This window comes from Notamacropus eugenii, chromosome 4 (assembly GCF_028372415.1).
Source record: "Notamacropus eugenii isolate mMacEug1 chromosome 4, mMacEug1.pri_v2, whole genome shotgun sequence".
In the NCBI taxonomy this organism is placed as follows: domain Eukaryota; kingdom Metazoa; phylum Chordata; class Mammalia; order Diprotodontia; family Macropodidae; genus Notamacropus; species Notamacropus eugenii.
The window spans coordinates 470,597,724-470,618,419 of NC_092875.1; the positions used below are offsets into that span (position 1 = coordinate 470,597,724).

At 39.4% G+C, this 20,696-nt stretch overlaps 1 protein-coding gene across 1 annotated transcript in view; it reads left to right on the forward strand.

The window, feature by feature from the left end:
• Positions 1-20,696, forward strand: part of AGGF1 (angiogenic factor with G-patch and FHA domains 1) — a 66,321-nt gene that overhangs the window by 35,182 nt on the left and 10,443 nt on the right. The window contains exons 6-12 of the mRNA XM_072606388.1: positions 1,997-2,345; positions 3,708-3,819; positions 7,226-7,277; positions 8,433-8,534; positions 10,727-10,892; positions 12,905-12,987; positions 17,805-17,932. Coding sequence (XP_072462489.1) covers positions 1,997-2,345; positions 3,708-3,819; positions 7,226-7,277; positions 8,433-8,534; positions 10,727-10,892; positions 12,905-12,987; positions 17,805-17,932 — 992 coding nt within the window. The remainder of the gene's footprint in view (positions 1-1,996; positions 2,346-3,707; positions 3,820-7,225; positions 7,278-8,432; positions 8,535-10,726; positions 10,893-12,904; positions 12,988-17,804; positions 17,933-20,696) is intronic.

The following is a 20,696-nucleotide window of genomic DNA, read 5'->3' on the forward strand; positions in this document are numbered from 1 at the left end:
GATACCAGAGTGCGAAGTTGGGGGGAGGTGTAGTTTAAGTTGAAAGGCTCATTCCCTGATAAAGGTGTAACTGCCATTAAGCTTTTTGTTTCATTTTAAAGAATTTGGGTTATAAGAATGTAGGTTGCTATTATTTTGAATCTGTAATGTATTTTTAAAGTAGATCTTTTTAAAATTATTATTTCAAAATAAAATATCCTTAAAAAACTGCTCCCAGTGAGAAGAATTCCCACGGACTTAGCTAAGTTCCATATAAACTTTTCAACATTGTAATTTGCGCGGTGGTCGGTAAAGGAGCAGGCGAAGTAGGAACAATGTTGGGGGTATTTGGCTGAAACATCTGAGGCAGTGGTTTATTCATTTTATGAAGAGTAATTTAACTGAAATTTTTGCTTGGTCTTATAAAAATTTTACCATTTTATTTACAGGAAAGTTCAAGTTTCTTTTGGTAAGCCAGGTTAAAATCATTCGTATCACAATTCTCATAGATCTTCTAACTCCAGCAGTTTAACCACAGACTGAAGTTTTTCAGAGTCCTAGTGTTGGCTACAAATTTGTTTCTTTTTTTCTCTCCCATATCAATAAAATGAGGGTAATAATTGGTTCTTTCTTTGCAGGATTCTTGTGAGCACTGGGGACATGTAAATATCTTGGGCTTTGTGAAATTGAATAAGGGTACTGAATTTGCCCCCCCAAAAGAGTATTTATTTATTCAACATGGATTTTCAAAAAAGATAAAATGGCAAGATTTTTCTTGTCATGATAGGGTATTGTGACTGTGTACATTTAAATGAAAATAAGGTTTTGTATTTTTTTTATTTTCATGCTTCCGCATGAAAACATTTGCTTTGAGTTTCATGTATGTTTTTAAAATGAGGTAATGGCAAAAATATGGGAATTCTGTAGTAACATTATAAGTAAATAGAAATCACAAATTGTAATAGTGAAAGCTGACCTATCAGAGTTAAACTAATCTCCTTGATCATGCAAAATATTTATTTTGTCAGGCAAATAGTTTATCTAGGCAGTTCACCTTTGAAATATGTTTTATAGATTTAATCTGGTGAGTAGGGAAGTCAGTTCATCTTTTGAGGGATCTCCATCACCTAGGATATGGAAAGGGAAAAGAACTAGAGCCATGCTTTCGATGGTTAGGTTCAAGGTAAGTTGTCTCCTGATGCAGGGTGGCACTTTCTCTGCAACTTACAGTTTTAGATCAGGGGTTCAAATATTGGACTGGGAGTTCTTAACCTTTTTTTTTTTTTTTTTTTTGGTCATAGACCCCATTGTCAGTCTGGTAAATCCTGTGGACCCCTTCTCAGAATATTCTTTTTAAATACGTAAAATTATTTAAGATTACAAAGGTAATCACATATCAAATTATTTTTCTTAACATGTTTACAGACCCCATGTTAAAAAAACCCTTGCTTTGGAAAGTTGGCTAACACTCCAAGGAGTTAAGTGCCTTGCCCTTAGCCAGTATATATCAGAAGCAGAATCCAAGTCTTACTGGCTGCAAGGCCATCTCGGTATCCAGCATTTCATGCTACATCTCTGGTTCATAACTATTATTACATTAAAGTTAGTAACTATTACTATAGAAAGCCAAAACCAGACTTTACTAAGTACTCTCCTAGTGTTAGGAAAGTTAACACACCCTCAAAGCAAATGTGTCACCTTGGCAAAACCCCAAAGCATCAGCACTGCCCAGGTCACTGTAGTGTATTTCATCACATACAGAAAGGACAGAAGATCGGTTGTCCTGCAGGTTGGATGTCGTAGCCTTTATGCTCTATTTCATTTTGACGTTAATATTCTAGAGACAGGATAAGGACGAGGAGCTTCTTTGTTGAAAAGTGATCTGCTGATACAAAAGTACTAGAAATGTGAATTAGTTATTAGTTATGTGAGTTCACAGTATTTCTTAGGACAGTTGCTTTTTCTGCATCACTTTTTCAGCTCTTGTTAATCAAGTATTCTTTTTTTTTAACCACAGGATTTGGATCTGGAAGAACATAAAGCATCAAATAGTTTGAATTGTCTTACCACCAATGTTGAACATAAAAGCTGTGCTGAAAGAGAAGAATCCACAAATGTGAAAAAGAAAGCCAGAGTCGATAATCACAGTAAAAATGGTCCTTTGAAGCTTCCTGATGCAGATAGCCAAGATGACGCAGACTCACATCTCAGCGTGAATGTCTGTGACTTGGCTTTATTGAAAGAAGACAAGGTTGTAGAGACTGAGAGTGAGCCAGAAGAAGGGGAGATCACAGACTCTCAGACCGAGGACAGCAGCGACGTGACTAGTGAAGACAGCGCCACTTCAGCAGGCACCGAAGATGAGGGTGAGTCAATGGCCTTCACGTGGGACTAATTTAAACAGTTTTCTAAAAAAGTAATCATTGTAAAGGAACAAAGTAGAAAAAGAGTTTATAACTCAAAGGGGATGTATACCTGCAGAAAAATGACTTTAAAATATTTTTTAAGGGATGGTTAGGAATAATTTAAATATTTCTAAAAATATGCGATTTGCTCATTGTGGAGACTGATGCAGATTGCAGTCCCTACAGACTTTAATATTAAGTTAGTAGCTATTCCTTTAGTGAGTAAGTAAGCATTTAATAAGCACCTACTGTGTGCCAGGCCCTCTGGTAGCACTGAGAATACAGAGTAGGACAGTTCTGTCCTCAAGGAGCTCACAGACTAATAGAAGAGATAACATGCAAACAGGTAAGCTATGTACAAGATAAATAGGGATTAATCAGCAGGGGGAAGGCCCTTGAATTAGAAGGTATTGGGAGAGGCTTCCTGTGGAAGGGTGGGATTTTAGCTGGGACTTTAAGAAAGCCAGGATGTAGCAATGAATTACTGTGGCTGAACCAGCTTATCAGCTGGTGGGAAAGCCTCTGGTAGGAAAGGAGGAAGGAAACAAGCCTTTATTTAGCACCGACTGTGTGCCAGGCACTGTGCTGAGGGATTTACAGATATCTCATTTGATCCTCACAACAACTTTGTTGAGATGGATGCTGTTACTGTCCCCATTTTACAGTTAAGGAAACAGGCAAACAACTGACTTGCCAAGGGTCACACAGCCGTTAAATTGTCTTAGGCCAGATTCAAGGTTTTCTTGAGTGCCCTGCCCACCGTGCCACCTGCTTTTCCTCCCAACCACCCTACGAGTATCAGTATCCCTATTTTACAGATAGAAAACTAAGGCTCCTAGAAATGGAATCATTTACTGAAGGTCACACTGACGCTGTCAGAGGCCCGCTTCTCTCTACAGCAAAAACTCTTTCATCTAGTCTTGGAGTCATCTGTAACCTTGGGTATGCTCACTTCAGCACACATTGTAAAATACATTGGTTTTGAAAATATAATGCCAAAAATTATGTGTTAAAAATCCTCATTTCTTATTTTCTTTTGTTTTTACAACAGATGTCAAGGCACTGAAAGTATAAAAAATAATTAAATGTTTTTAATATTTTCATTCTTGATTAATTTTTTCTGTTTTATTTCTTAAAGGTTGAATTATTTTAAAAGCTTAAATGTTTAAAACCATACAATAAAATGTACGCTTGAAATTCTTCCAAGCCTCAAGATCAAACAGTTGAAGAAACAACTTCATGATATTAAAAAGTAAATCAGTCTCATTCCCTTCAAACTAATAATCACCCTCTATTCTTCTTTCTTTTCATTCTGTGTTACAGAGGAAGAAAAAATCTGGCCTCCGTGTATTAGAGTCATTGTTGTTAGATCACCAGTGCTGCAGACAGGCTCACTTTTTATTATCACAGCTGTAAATCCAGCTACAATTGGAAGGTAAAATGTCTTCATCTCTCTCATCATACTATCTTAGAGTATTGAAATTATGTTCATGCTTAATTCTCTGTATGTGGATTATCCAGATGGACTTCTTACCAAGGCTTTTTTATGTTATGAACTACTCACTGTTCCTTTTCCAATTTATACTGATACAGGTACACAAATTCTAATTGAATATAAATGTTGTTCTAAGTAAAACATAGGTGGGTAAATGAGCACTGTGTGTACACACACACACACACACACACACACACACACACACACACACAACATAAGTGCACTAAGCATTCTATATAAACTTCTTGGAGAAATTTTTTAAAAATTTAGTTATGGTGCTCTTATTAAAATGGATAAGAAATGACTGTGTGATTGAATGAAGGAAATGAAATTTGGTACTGTAGGATTGTCATTATACAACATTGTAGGTTGCCAAGTATATAAAAATAATTGCAGTTCATTTATTGAACTCTGTGAAGTGCCTCAGGCAACTATTTTTACACACCTTAAATTTCAGGTGCTTAAGGTGGAGGGATAGGAATAGGTCAGAACACAGTGGGTCTGGTCCTGTATCAGATGGAAAATGTGCTTAATTGCTTGAGGTCTCATTTAGGACCAGTTTTTGCCTCTACAATAAAATGCTACTTTGTTGAGTTTTTTAAAGCTTTTCACAATCCAACTATCAACTATTGATTCCCGTTCATTGCACGTTACTCTTTTTAGCTGTGTTCCAGCCAAACTTCACCGCTTGTTTGGCATTCAGGAAGTCATTTCCTGTCTCTGTGGCTTTTCCTAGGCTGTCTTCTGTGCTGGAATGTGTTCCTCCTGCCCTTCACTTCTTGCCATCCGTGGCCCCAGTGCCACCTTCTACAGCAAGCCTGTCCTCAGTTCTCCCAGCTTTATACACACGCACACATGCACAAACATAGTGTATGACTTTGAATTCAATTCAGTTAACATTTATTAAGTGCCTACTGTGTGCCAAGCACTGTGCTAAGGACTGGGGATATAAAAAGGGGCAAAAAGCAGCCCTTGTCCTGAAGGAGCATAATCAAACATGCAAAGCAGGCTACATACAGCATAAATAGGAAATAATTAACAAAGAGAAAGCACTAGAATTCTGAGAAGCTGGGAAAAGGCTTATTGTGATAGGTGGAGTTTTAGAAAGCCAGGGAGTCAGTGATCAGAGCAGAGGAGGCTTCTGGGCATACAGGCAGCCAGAGAAAAGGCCTGGAGACAAGGAAGAGGTTGTCTTGTTCATGGAAGTACCACTGGATCCAAGAGAACATTTTGGGGAGTAAGGTGTAAGCATCCTGGGAGGGGATAAGGGGACTGGGTTAGGGAGGACTTTGAACGCAAATAGATCTTAAGCTGTTCACACGCACACGTCTAAAACCCAAGAATAAAAGCTCCTTGAGGACTGGGAGTGTTTTGTTTTTGTCTTTGTAACATAGGATCTAGTAAGATGCCTGGCTCTTAGTAAGCAACTAATAAATTCTTGTTGATTGGCTGAATGAATTAGAAAGAGATGATTTGCTATTATAAAAAAGTATTCTAGTAGTCTGAAAAACTAAAGCATTTTCAAAAAGGCACTAGTCACTTCTTAGTCTTTCCTCAAAGCATATTGTTTATGTGGGTTTTAGGTTTAGAGAATGGTAGCGTGAATGGTTTCTTTTTCATTATGTTTAATCTATATGCAAATTGCTTTCATAAATTCGTACAGGAACAGAAGCCCTGTAGCGCCGTAAGCACTCAGACTTTTTGATACAGATCTTACCCAAGTTGCTATGTGACCAGAGGGAATTTCCTAGTTAATCAAGTAGACCCACCCCCTCCAGAATTTTGAACTGCCATGGGTGAGCCTGGTTTGAGTTCTTCTGTAGCAGAGAGTCTGAGAAGTCTTAAAGCCAGTGCCCATGGGAATATGTAAATCTGTCACTTTTAGTTATTCAGAAGGCAGTTTAAGGAAAAAATTAGTATTGGGTAAACTCTTGTTTGCACAATTGCTTCTCTAGTTACTGTATTTGCTTGAAAAAGGATGGTGCCAAATTTAAGGTAAACACCCCCTGTTCTTTTTCATAGCATAGGAAAAAATATACATATATACTACAGTATACCTATACACCATGTTAAAAGATTTTTTAAATTGAGAAAGTGAACTTAACATTCACAGCTCTTTCACTCTTTAGACTCGGGACCCAATAAAGAGGACCAAAAAATGAAGTTGCCAGGTCATAGCTGTTGAATAATAATCTTTTCTCGATGTAAACTTGATGTAAATAAAAGAGAGCAGGGAGAACCAAAGGTTAACACTTTTTGGTCTTCATGATGATATACCCAAAGGGTGTTAGTCTCAGGAGAAAAGCAAAGACTTTACCAGCAGAAAATTCTCTCAGTCTCTTGGAAAAGGCATATTGACCTGCTGGTTGGCTTGGTACTGTAAACAGACCTGAAAGGTTATAAGAAATCCTATCTGTACCGTAGGAACCTGCATTTGCTAACCAGTGCAAGCAGATTCCACAGCGTGCTAATAAATCTCTTTACTTTGTGCTTAGCCTCCTGTCTCTGACTCATAGTCATTGATCATCTGCTGGTGGTGATACCTTTCTTAAGAGACTGAGAGACTTCTCCAGTAGTTCATATTTTAGGAATGCATTACACCAAAAATGAACTACATTTGACAATATCTTTTATTGTTTACAGGCACTTTTAAGATCCTAAACTGGGCACGGGCCTTACAACCTGTGTCCTGATCTATTTTGACTTCACCTTTTTTGTATCTGTAGTTTGTACTCTCAGCCTCAAAATGGAAACATGGAGAAAAAAAATTGGATTTTTATTCTAATGGTTTCCAGAGGCCTGGAAACTTTATTCCTTTAATTTCTACTTTTTAAGGACTAATTTCTGGCATCAATGCAGTCTACTTATCCTTCCAGCTGCAGCTCATAGTTAACTGGATCCACTGTGCTCAACAGGGAGAATGAATTTGATCACACGTAGGATAGCTTCACATTTTTCCATTGGGAAGGATAATCTAGCTTATTCTTATTTCAGACTTTATATGATGCCTCAATCTTAAATGCTCGCAAACAACAGCGTTTACCATCGTACATATGACAGACCTGGGAAAGTGAATGCAAAGTTGGTGTAGAGATAAGGTTTGACAGGTTCAGCTTCGTTATGTGCTCATTGTTTGCTAATTATTTCGGGTTAGATGAACTAGAGAATAAAAAGAAATTGTCATCATTTTCTGCTAGGCACCTTTACTTAGATAGGAAATTCAGAACAGAGCTAACGGTGTAGTCTACTCTATACTAGGATTCTTCTCAGGATTAAGAATTCTGCTTTCATTCTGTAAATGGGATAGTTACATATGACTGAAAAGTTATTGTATTTAACTTTCCAGAGAGAAAGGCATGGAGCACACACTCCGGATTCCTGAAGTCGGTGTCAGTAAGGTAAACTTGAACTCAGAATAATACTCCTTTCCCTGTGTTTTAAAGCAAAGTTGACTGTTAACTTTGCTTATCTGAACTCCAGTCCTTTTTACTAATAGAACACTTGGGGTTGGGTATGGGTTTGGTTTTTGTTTTTCATTTTAGTGAAAAATTGTTTTATCAGAATGAAAGTATCAGCATTTTTCCATTCAGGTACATGACAAAAATAAAGTCCTTTTAATAACAAGGTGAAGGAACTCCACCTGTGGTCTTTGCCAGCAAGGCACCCCAAGCCCTCACCTTTATTTCATCCAGGCCCCTAAGTCACCACAAGTGCAGTTTTTCTGGCTCATTGGCTGCTGTTACATCCTCTGAAGGAGAGTTCAGGATAAAGAGTGAAAGGCTAGGATGAACAGCCAGAGCTGATTAGAATTCCACAGTACAGGGATGAGAGACAGGAACACTCTGAGGCTCAAGATGTTGATGCTTTAGAAGCTTCTGGACCTGCCTCTCTGCTGTGTTACTTCACCCTTTCTCTTTCTGTGCTTATCGTGTCTTCCTCTCATTTATGTTTTCTCCCTTCCTCCTCTGGCTCATTCTTCCTGCTTTTGTCTTTCTCCCGATTCGCTCCTCAGCCATAACAGAAAAATATATGAAATTGAAGTATCCGTGTTGTGTGTCTGGAAACACACAGATGTATGTAAAAGAGCTTTCCTCTTGTTCATTTTAAAGCCAAATGAGCTTCATCTGTTTTGCCTCCTGTCTTCCCCTCTCATCCCCCAAAGGAAACTCAGACACTCTAGAATGAACTGAATGACCATAATGCTTGAATATTTCCAGTCACGCTAAAATGTGGCTTCTTTGAAAGGAAAAAAATATTCATGCCTACTTGAAAAAAATAACATCCATTGTAGTTTAGATGCAGACTTTATATTAGATTTGGAAGGAAAGTACAGCATGTATTTGCACCAGCATGGTAAGTTGCTTTTTATTCATTGTCGTTCAGATTTAAAAAAAAAATTCCATACTCATCTGAAAGTAGATCTAGTTATATCTTATCTTTAAAATCGATACGTTCAAAGACATATAGCAAAGTATTAATGGTCTGAGACAACTTCATTTCACCGAGGTCACATTTCATTTCATAGAATTCTTTTATTTCCTTTATTTTTCAAGTTTCATGCAGAAATTTACTTTGACCATGAGTTACAAAGTTATGTTCTTGTGGATCAAGGCAGTCAAAATGGTACAATTGTTAATGGAAAGCAGATTCTTCAGGTGAGTGTTTTTATGTTAATCAAACACCTACATATATTATTATGTAACTTTAAAAAACTAAAAGTTCTAATTCTCTAAAAGCTATAACATTTATAGATTATCTTGTTCCCCTGCTCAGAATTCCACATAGGCTTTGTTTTCTCTACTAGTTAAAGTTCATAGTCCTTTACCTAACTCTGAATGCCATCTGGCACCGTTGTTTCCCCCGGATTTATCTCCTATGCTGCTCTGTGGTGAAGCTCCCTGAACATGTCAGACCCTTCTGTTCCTGGATGTCCTTCTCACCCGTTCTCTAAAGACCAGCTCAGTCATTTCATCCAGGCTGCTTTTTCTGATCCCTTTCTGCCAGTAACTTCCCCCCCCAGAAATCACAGGTCTAGATCTATTCCTCCCCCAAAAAACGTTGGTTTCAGTTATCTATTTAATGTCTCTCAGCTCCTCCTATTAGAATGCCGTCTCCACTAGGGCAGATAGCTTTTCTTAGCTGAACTTCATCTCTTCACTCTCACTTAGTACTATGTTTTGAACACAGTAAGTGCTAAATAAATGTTTGGTGCATTGAATGATTTGTGTCCGGGGAAAGAAGGCTAGATTTGTGCATCAGAGACTCTGCACTTGTTATCTGTATGGCTTCGGGTCTTTTCACTTTGATGAGTCTCGGTTTCTTCCTCTCCAAAATGAGGGGGTTGGACTAGACAACCTCCGGGGTTCCTCCCGGCTGTGAGATCCATGATTATGACCAGAGTTCAAGTCTTGTCTCCTCATGTGACGTGGGCAACGTCTTGTCCAGTGACCCAAGCAGCTTGCTAAAACTCGGGATGAATAGTTGCCCATCTGTGTTGGTGAGGGAATTTCCTATGCCAGTGAAGTCATAGATCCGAACCAATAAACAACTGTTTATTATAGAATGGGGTGTAGGTCACTTGTTCAGGAGTGAAGGGCAGATCTTTTATGTAAATATATGAAAGCTATTACCAGAATTCTAGATTCAATCATTGATGGCTCTCCATGAAGCTCAGATATGTTGTGACTTGTCTGTTATCCAGGGGAAAGCCTTAGAAATCCACTTCATAGGCCCCTCCCGTGATCACCGGTGTCATTAGACTTCAATGGAAAATTTGGTTTTCCTCCTTACATATAATTAGATCTGGAAATCACGTATGGGAAATTCCCTTACAATAAAACCTGACATCTCCAGACTTTTATGTTAAAATGCAAAATATTGAAGTAAATCTATTGATTGCCTGGAGTAATGTTTTTATTCTAGGAAGAACCATGTTGTTTTAGAGGAGGGGTGTCAGACTCGAGAAACAATTCCTTTGGGCAGCACATTGACTGATCAACATTGTCTGTGTGTAATTATTTATTTTGTTAAACATTTCCCAGGTATATTTTAACCCAGTTCTAGTTGTTGAAGACACCTTTGTTTAGATTAGCAAGCAGAGAGACACACTTTGAGCTCAAGAGAAGGCGTGCAGGCCTGTTGTACTCTCCAGCTGCGGTTCTCTTCCTCATTCTGACTCGCTTCTTATGTGATGGTGGTTCACTGTATTGGATAGTTTGGGAAGGGAAAGGGAATGAGCGTTTGTGTAGCATCTGCTGTGTCAGGCACCATGTTACACCCTCTGATCTGATCCTCACAACAACCCTTCTAGGAAGGCACTACGACCCCATTTTACAGTTGAGGAAACTTGGGCAACGGGTAAGGGACTTACCCAGGGCCCCGCAGCTAGGAAATATCTGAGACCAGCTTTGAACTCAAGCCTTCCTTTCTTCAGACCCAGTGCTCTACCCAGTGTGTCAGCAGTTCCTTTGGTTTGGAAATCTAGTTGATATATCTGATGGCATTAGAAGAAATGTTTGAAATGTGAAGAAATGAGGGTTATAAAGGGAAATTGTAATCTGATGTTAAAATTTTTAAGAAGCATGAAAAGCTCAATTCAGCTGTCTTCTCCACTTATACTTCAAGTAAAATACCATGGTCCTGGATAGTAATTACATGGGTAGGGGACAGAGAAGACATTTGTCGCCCTGAATTTTTGTATAAAAGAAAGGCTGGGTTACTCTTGTGTAGGTGGTACTACCTGGTATAACCTGTATTGTGGTGTTTGTTGTCCTTAACAACAAAAAAACAAGAACATCAGCTGTTTGTGTGGTCATCGTGGACATTGTTTTACATATTTCTCCTCTAGCCCAAAACAAAATGTGAACCTTACGTACTGCAACATGGAGATGAAGTGAAAATTGGAGAAACTGTCCTGTCCTTTCACATTCATCCAGGTAGTGATACTTGTGATGGTTGTGAACCAGGGCAAGTTCGAGCTCACCTTCGCCTTGATAAGAAAGATGAATCTTCTGGTAGGTAAAATTTATCGTTCTATATGATGTTGATAACTTCCCTTTTAAATTTTAATCTTTAAGTATAAAATACTCATCTTTTTCTGGAACTAGAAATTAGCTTTCCAATGAAGTTTTTGTATTTTTAATGGCATATCCTAGCGATGGGTCCACTGCCCTGATCTTTGTATATGACGGATAGCTTATTTGCTAATAAGCATCTGATGAGTAAAGTATATTTTAGGAAGAAGCTTATTGAGCAGAGTATATTTTAATGACATCCAGTAAAGACAGTGTGGTTCATATTTGAGAACTGGGCTAGTACTACCTTAAGGAATCTCATGTGCTTGCCCTTAACCCTTCGAGAAGTGTAGCAGCCCAGGAAATGCACTGGCCAGAAGAACAGCCAGCGGAATATTAGTTCAGTTTGTTAAGAGACTTTTGCAACAACGCTGAAGCTGTTTCCAAATGTTCTTTAAGATGGTAATTATGATTCGTTATTGTGTTCGTCCTTCGCTGCCAAAGAAGCCCACTCCATCAGAGAAGTAATGACGTGACTTGCACTTGACTTTGTTTTGAGTGAAGGCTGTGCAGGTCACCAGTCTCACTTCTCCTCCAGAGCCATCTGAATCCAGTGACCAGATATTCATCAGGATGAGAGGAGATGGCCCAGGATGCAGTGGGAGACCTTGACCTTTTAGGCTAGGGCCTTTTCAGGTACTCACTTAGGGTGAGGTAATGCCCATTCAGTGAATAGGCCTCTTTGAATTGTAATTGTACTTTTATCTCATCAGGTCCTGTTTCTTTTCATTTCTGTGGTTGATATTAAGAACAGGCACTGACAGGCTTTGTCATTAGTAGAATTGGTCTGTTGGCATTAACATGAGGTAGAGTCCACATTGCTCTGTTGGAGGGGTTCCCACCTTGTTCTGGTCCCTGGACTTAGTTTTCAGTAAATCGTTTGTATTTGTTCTTCAGTTCACGGTGCACGTGCATATGGGGATGGGGCTTGGCCCTGTGGTTCCATTGCTCTCGGGAGCTCCTGGTAAGGACCTTCTGCCACCTTTGCAGCTAATCGGCTCAGACGCCACTGAGAGCAGAGAGCCGTTAAGTGACTTGCTTTGTATTACACAGCCACTGTGTGGCAGAGGTAAAGCTGGAACACAGGTCTTCGTGGCTCCCAGGCTAGCTCCATGTCCACATGCCACTTTGTCTCACAAGCAGATCAAGAGACTAATTTCAATAGGATAATAAAGTTATTTACCCAATATTTTCCAACCCCTTCGACAAGCCTGTAGGGTTACACATACATCACGTTGGGAAACCATGCTTTATTATCACAGCACCACTTTCTGAGGCAAAACTAGTGTTGTAGGAAGATTTTGATACTGCTGTCTAGTTTTCTTGAATTTTAAAAAGTTACTTTGAACTTCTTGGAAATTGCTTCTAACAAAATTATTATTTCTAAATATCAGCCTCTTTACTTATATGCATACTTATTCATTTCTACTTAATTTGTTTTTTGGGAATGGGGGACTAATGCGTTTTCCTGTTAGAATCTCAACACAATGCTGAGAAATCCTCAGTTCTCTACTACTTCTTTACCAGCTTGTGTTGATCCTTTGGGAAAAATCGCTTAATTTTTTTCGTACCTTTTATAGTTAAATACTTAGCTAGTAAGGCCCCTTGAAAGATTGAGATCTATTAAGTGGTTTAGGGGGTTTAACAGGAATTGTCCTAAGAAATTTTTGTAACATGCACTAGAATCTAGCTGTGATATGAGCCAGTCCAAGAATGTAGAATTGTTATCATTCTGTCCAGTGCAGTTTAGTGACCAGAAATAACGAAAGCACCTCATTGTAACCCAAGGACCATTTTATATCAACATCTCATTGTGCCTCTTTGCTATTGACTTACAAATGGCGTATTACTATTGACTGCAAGCTCTAGATGCTGCAGAAATTCACGTTTCCTCCAAAAAAGAATTTCACGCTTCATGTATGTAATGATTAAGTGGTCATTCTCCTTTTCAGTGGGTCCAGCACTAAGTAAAGAAGAAAAAGAGTTGGTAAGAAGAAAAGCATTAAAGAAAATAAGAGTAAAATATGGCTTAATGGTAAGTGTTTGTAAGGTAGTAAATATTATATTATTTTAAGTGATAAAGCAAAGCTTTTGTCATGCAAGGCTGCAGTACGATCATCGCAGAGAATGATCTGGTGAGCGCATGCAATTTTTGTCGGCCCCGTGGATCATAAGTGAGGGTTAGGTTGGGGCAAAAAAGGAACAGAAGAGGCTCTTTGCACTTCTGTGTGTGCTTTATCATTATCATGATGCTCTCGTGTACGTTCTCTGATTTTCTCCCTGCAGTATCTCTGTAGGTACAGTAGGCAGTCACCAGTTTTCACATAAGAAAACTGAGACTCAAGGTTGTATCCCCTTCTCTCCTTTGACTGCCCTTCTAGTCTGGGTTGTTTCAGTGGTCTGCTCATTGGTTTCCCTGCCTCAAATCTCTCCCTTTCCCACGTTCTCTGCGCAGCTGCCAAAGTCATATTGCTACAGCACAAGCCTGGCTGTGTCACTACTGTTTAAATGTCTTTTCATAGACTTCCCAGTGCCTTGAATTCACCAGCTCCTCACTTCTGCCTCCTAGACTCTCTAGTTCCTTCAGAGCTTAAGTCAAGCACCACTCTTTACATAAAATCTTTCCTGAAACCCTCCCCCAGCATTTAGTGCCTTCACTCCCCCAAATTACCTTGTATCTATTTGCTGCTTATCTTTGGCCTGTATACGTTTCCCACAACAGAGTGTAAGCTTCTTCGTTTTTGTCTTTGCATCCGTAGCACTGGATCCATAGCACAGCTCCTACTGCCTAGTGAGCCCTTGATAAATGCTCCTTAATTGATCAGAGTGATTTCTGAGATGTCACACAGCCAAGAGAAAAACCATGAGTAGGACCCAAGTCCTCAGAGTCGTAATCTAATATTCTTTTAGCTATACTGCAGAGACTTAGGGAGAGAAGATGCTGTTCACATAATTCACCACGTTTTTCAATTCAAGTAAAGATTTTTTTTTTCTATATGCATTATTTCCCTAGTAATTGCTTTGTTTTTTAGTCCTGACATGTAATTTTTATTGTTATAGGAAACTCTTGGTGAGAAAACTCCCCCCACTAATGCAGATCAGCAACTGTTCTGCACCTTAAAGTATTAAAATTTGCCTGGGGCCCCAAGAGGTAAAGCAACTTGACCAGGATCATACTGATTTTTAAGTGAAGTAATAATAATCCTTCACTCAAGTCTTATTAAAACATCTCCACATTACACAGAGGGAAACATCTGTTAAATGCCTCCATAGTCATAGAACTGCTAGATGTTGGAGAAGCAAAAATTAAATAACCCCTTCCCATCACAATTGAGTAAGATGGAGGTACAATATTCACACAGTATTCCGACACAAAATGCATGTGTCAAATGAAATGTGAGGTCTAATGGAAGGGAAAGTCATTACTGAGTGAACTTGGTGAGGCTTCTTGGAGGTGCTGACGTTGGACCTGGGCTTGTTAAAGGGCGAGCAGAATTGAGACTGATGAGGGTGGAGAAGGACAGATGTCAGGAAACAGGGAGCTGTAACCAGAGACCAGGCAGGAGAGCAGGGTGCAGTGTGTGGGTGGAGTTGGTGAGTCTTTGACTGAAGGTAAATGCACATAGAGAGGAGTTGTGCGAGATAAGGCTAGAAAGGTAGGGTCGTTACAGATTAGAAGATATTTGGAAGAAAGCAGGAAAAATTTATTAAATGCCTGCTATGTACAAAGCAACAGGCTGTGTGCAAGAATGCACATTAATAAACAAGACAGCCCCTGGTCTCCGGATTCACGTTCTAACAGGGAGACAACTCATGTAGAAGGTTTCAGCTCCAAATGAGATGAAAACGCTTCATTGCCCTTAGGGTGCAGCAGTAAGGCAAATGGTCATGCCCCTTATTTAATGCAGTTTCCATTCATAAAACAACATTGGTTTCTGATTTTTGAACCATTTGATGGTTCCAAGCACTTTGGTAGCAGAACATTGTTTTTGCGTCTTCAGTAGTTGTGGTTGCTGAGGAGACGTAGGCTGCAGCACCTGTGGAAGCTACCAAGTTGCATGTCCACATGGGTTGCTTTTCTGAAACATGTATGACTGAGGGATCCAGGAAAGAAGTAGAGCTGGTGGTGTCTGGATATGCTGCTGCCTCTGGGACTTTTTGGCTTACCTGCCTTTCTGTGGCAGCTTGTTGAAATTGGTGGTAGCAGGGATGTTTGGCTCCCCCGAGAGTTGCTCCTTTCCAGAAGGGAGGCAGGGCTCAGGGACCTGGGTTTTCTCCACCAGAGTCTGAGGGAACATGGGGGTCAGGGTCTCTTCACCTGCCTGACACAGGCTGCCACCTTTGTCTGCAACGGAGAGGGTGCCAGAGGAGTTTCATTTTTATTCAGCAGCCAAAGAACTGTTGGAATGTTTTGAACAGAGGAGTAACACGATCAAATCTGTGTTGAGGAGATGTTAGTCTAGTAGCAGTGTGATAGATGGTTGGATCTGATCAGAGGGAGAATAACTGGAAATAGGGAGACTACCTAGGAAATTGTTGGATTACCCTTGAAGGAGTGGCCTTTGCCAGGGGAACAGGAGGAAAAGGCAAAATTTGAGCAACATTGAGGAGGTGAAACTCCTAAGACCTGATCACATTGAAGAAGGGTGTGAGATGAAAGGGGAAAGCCAGGTAATCCAGGGCTCTGCACATGGGTGATGGAGTGAGTGGCACAAAAGTAAAGACGGGGAGTGGGGAAGGAGAGGGAAGTAAATTTAATCCCATCTCAGGAGCTGGAGGGAGGGAAGGAAGGGGAAAAATTTGGAACTAAAATTCTAAGAAATGAATGTAAAAATTGTTTTTATATATAAATGGGAAAAATGAAATATCCAAAAGGAAAAAGAAAAGAAGAGTTTGAGCTATTGGTGCAGTGACCATTTGGACATATTCTGTTGGTGATCATAGGATGCTCGATTTAGAGCTGGAAGGGACCTTAAAATTTAAAATGTGTCTCCTTATTTTACAAATAAGGAAGTTGAGGCCTGGATATGAAATGACTTGCCCAAGGTCACAAGCAGCAGAGCTGGATTGTGACCCACGGGTTCTCTAACTCTAAATCCAGTGCTCTTTACATTCTACCATATCTAAAACTCAATAGAAAGAGAAGGGCAGTAGTTGAGATTTGAGAATGTAAGGAATCTCAGACCATTCATGGAGCATAAACTCTAGAAGGTCTTACCAAACTGGAAAGGCTTTTATTGGAGGCCTGGTGACAGACCACCACATCTGAAGACCAGCCTAAGTGTGGAGAGGCTCATCACCATCCTGCTCATCATTTCTTACAGAACAGTACTGTTTGATCAAAATCATATACCACAACTTGTTCAGCCGTTCTCTCAATTTCCAATTCTTTGTACCACTAAAAGAATTGCTGTAAATATTTTTGTACATATGAGTCCTTTCTCTTTTTCATTGATTTCTTTGGGATACACACCTAATAGTGGTATTGCTGGGTCAAAGGGTGTGCACAATTTTGTAACCCTTTTGGCGTAATTCCAAATTGTTTTGCAGAATGGTTGGATCAGTTCACAACTCCACAGACAGTGCATTAGTGTCCTAATTTTTCCACATCCCCTCCAGCATTTGTCATTTTCCTTTCTTGTCATGTTAGCCAATCTAGTAGGGATGAGGTACCTCAGAATTATTTTAATTTGCATTTCTCCACTTATTAATGATTCAGAGCATTTCTATGTAGCTTTTGATGGCTTTGAAAGTAACATTATTGTTAATAGTAACGGATCAATGGATTACAAGATCTTGGAGAGAGTGGAATGACAACTCTGTTGCTTTTTGTCTTCTATCTCAGCTTGTACGCAGAATGCGCTTAATGAATATTTGTTCATTTAATAAAGGAGAGAAATCCCATAATATGTCTGGGCCAAAATTTGAAGGGGATTGTGGAAAAGATGTTCTTCCAAACTCGTAGATCTGAATTCTTTGTGTTCTCACCCAAAATAAAGAAGCTGCTGTAGTAGAATGCTGAAACTTTTTATATTTATTTTTACTAAGCATTAGGTGTCCAAATTAATTGAAAATTTTCACAATTACATCATGTATATTGGTATTTTTTAATTGGATCATGTTTCATCACATAGGTTTTCCATGTTTGTTGAATTAAAATGTTCAGCTGTTCTTGGAATAAATTTTTTCTGTCAGCTCTTATGATTACTTAGAATGAATGTGATATATGAAAATAATGAGAATAAGAATTTCTTATAAATATTGGTAAATGACATTGTAGGGAAAAAATCTCTGACCAGTCAAGTGAAAAATGTCTGTTTATTTATAAAACTGTGTCACTAAATTTTCTTTTCCAATAAACGCTGAAAAACCACTTTTGGCATCCTGGCACTCTTTTGGCCCCTTAAAATGTAGGGCAAACAAAGGAATGTTTATGTAAAGTAAACATAGTAAACCAAGACATAGGGTGACCTCTCAGATGGCTGAGGCACCGTTGTGTGTTAGCATTTGATAAAAAGGAGTGACTGCATAACATTGGATCAGATGGTATTAAGGTATCATAACTGTAGCGTGCCTTTATAAAGCTAGTGATTTATTTTGCTATGAAAATACAACTAACTTGGGAAAAAAAACTGAAACCAGTAAAAATCTGAAGTAAGTAGGATTTTTTGGTTATGAGGGGTTTCTCTTTTTTTGTTTAATTTCTAATATTTGTGGAAACAATTGCCTTATTATAAAGGTAAATGTGCAGTAACACCAGTAGCCTCCCCCTCTTACATTAAGACTATGTTAAGTTACATTATTTATTTTAAAATGTCCTTCTTCCCTAATGATTTGTGTTAATTTATTAAGAATACAGAATACGAAGATGAAAAAGCACTAAAGAATCCCAAATATAAAGACAGAGCCGGGAAACGGAGAGAGCAGATTGGAAGTGAAGGAATGTTTCAGAGAGATGATGCCCCTGCTTCTGTCCATTCGTGAGTATTAGACGTACTGCCATCAATCCAGTGCGCATATTCAGATGGCCTGATTTATGTTGATTCTGTTCTAGTGGCCCAAAGGGGTGATGGTCACAGAACATGTAGTGGTCAAGTATCGAAATTGTCCAGTTGTAGCCTCTTATCCGCAAAGTCTGTTTTTAAAGGCCTTCTTTCCCATTACCATAATTCCCCCATGTTCCTGAGAAGCTGTGTGTATTTTTGTATAACGTATAGATGTGTGTTCATACGTATGCAAAATGTAATGTAGTGAGTATTTACTGAACAAGTATTTAAGCGCTTCTTATGTTCCAGGCACTCAGCTAGGCACTGGAACAAAAAAGACAGAAATTAAACAGTTGTACTTTCAGAGATCACATTCTGTTGAGGGAGGAGAGAACAACTGGAGCACAAAATGTGTGCGATATCAATGCAAGGTAATTTTGCAGGGAGACATCAGACATTGTGGAAGGATAAGGAAAGGCCTGTTGGCACTTCAGCTGAGCTTTGATGGGAATATGGAATTCGCAGAGGTGGAGGTGGTAATGGAGAGTGCTCCAGGCAGAGGAGTCAGCCAGAGCAAAGGCAGGGAAGTGGGGAATGTATGAGGAACAGTAAGAAGGCCAGCTTAGCTGAACCAGAAAGTGTTTAAATGGTAATAATATATACTGATAGGTTCAAATGCTACAGAACAATTCAAGTCTGATAAAGATTGTTAACTTTGAAGAGAACTGTTTGAATCAGTCGATACAGTTGGAAGTCCGATTGCAGAGGGCTGGTTCCGGGCACTGTGCTAAGCTCTGGGGACACCAAAAGAGACCGAAACAGTCCCTGCCTTTAATCAGGGAGACAGCATGCAGATACACATGTATGCAAAGTGACTTGTATATGAGATAAGTGTGAAATAAGAAAGGGAAGGCACTGAAATTAAGAGGGGGTGAGGAAGCCTTCCTGGAGAAGGTGAGATTTTGGACTTAGTATTGTGAATGAGAAGCAATTGAAGGCAATGACAGTTTACTAGTAACTGGCTGAGAAAAAGCACAAAGATATAAAGGACAATAGCTTGAAGAGATGTTGTGGTCAAGTGTGGTTTTTTGTTTTTTCATTTCTTTTTTTTAAGGATGGGGAGACTTGATTGTATTTATAAGCAGCAAGGAAGGAGCCCTGAGAAATGAAAAGATGAAAGTTTAGAGAGAGATATGTGATGGTAGTAAGGATAATCTGCCACAAGAAATAAAGAAGGAATGGTGTATATAGAACATACAATCCTGCTAAGAAGGGCCACCACTTCAAGAGACTGGCCTAAAGAAGACAAGAATGGGGCTGATATCAAGAGGTTTTGACCTTTAGAGAAAGAAAAAAGGTGGAGCTTGTGTTGAATGACCTCTTTTGTCAATAAAGTTTGACACAAGACCCTTTTGAGGTGGTAAGGGGAAAAGTTATGTAGAAAGCTTGGGAAAAAGAAGGGAAATTTCATTTGACACATATGCTGGAAGAATCAGCTGAAAAGAGAAAACACTGACTTGTTGCAATGAGGGTCCAGTTGAAATTAGATCACATACATCATAGATCCAGTCATCACAGTTGTGTGACTTCTCCAGCGCCATATATATGAGTAGAAGTGGAAGAGGCAGATGGTAGAGATAAGCCAGGGTTTTGACATTAAGTGGGAGAGGGATTTGAGAATAAAAGATAGTGTAACTGAGAAGGGAAGAGTAAGTAAGTAAGTAAGCCAGAGTAGGGGATGATGACCTTAAGGAATACCGAGGGGTAGAGAGACTGGAGATTATAATGAAGATCACTGAAAGGTTTAGGAAGAGGAGGGAGGCATGGAGATGGAATTGGGGACATTTGGATTGGATAGAAGAATTTCATAATTGTCAGTCGTGGTTATGGGTGATGATAAATAAGATCAGACGTATATCTGTGGTAGAGTAGGAAGCATAGATTAGGAGAATTGAGATTAAGGAAGTAGAGGCTAAAATGTCTGGGGGACATGAATGAGTGCAGAAGTCCCCAAGTACATGGGAGCCAGGTACTGACTTCCTTGAGAAAGGAGTGGGGTCATTCATGAATGACCCCCAGAATTTGGATTAGATGATTCATCTGCCCCAAAGCAGAAGAGGTTGCTAGGTCGTGGTGGCAGAATTAGGTCTAGAAGTGGCATTGAGGAATAGGTCTGCCAAATCCCCCTCCCTCCACGGATCAGAAGACATGAGAGAAGATGCAGGAAAGATAGGAAAGGAGAGTGACTCACGGTGGTTTCACATTGTCTTTTGGGGGCAGCCAAGTCTCTGTGAGTGCCAGAAGGCAGAAGGAACGCGAGTAAATTCTATGTGTGAATAAACACTGTACTAAGTGCAAAGGACAATGGGAAAATAAGACAAATGATCTCCACTCTTATGTTTTAATAAGAAAACAAGACGTGTACACAGACTGTTCTTGTACAAAGTAGAAGATGATAAATGTGTAAGCGAGGACGATTGCTCCAAAGATCATACAGCATCATAAGACTTGGAGCAAGAGGAGACCTTAGAGGTCTCTGGGGTCAAGGCTTTTATTTTCACAAATGAGGAAACTGAGAACTAGGGAAGTCAAGTTACTTGCTCATTGTCATGCAGGTAGTCAGCAGCAGAGATAGAATTTGAATTAAGGTCATCTGATTCTAAATCCGGTGCTTTTTCTGTCACAACACTGCTTGCTAAGGAATCTAAAAACTTCATGGAGGTTTCTACGGTTGGATTTTAGCAGGTGGAGATGATGA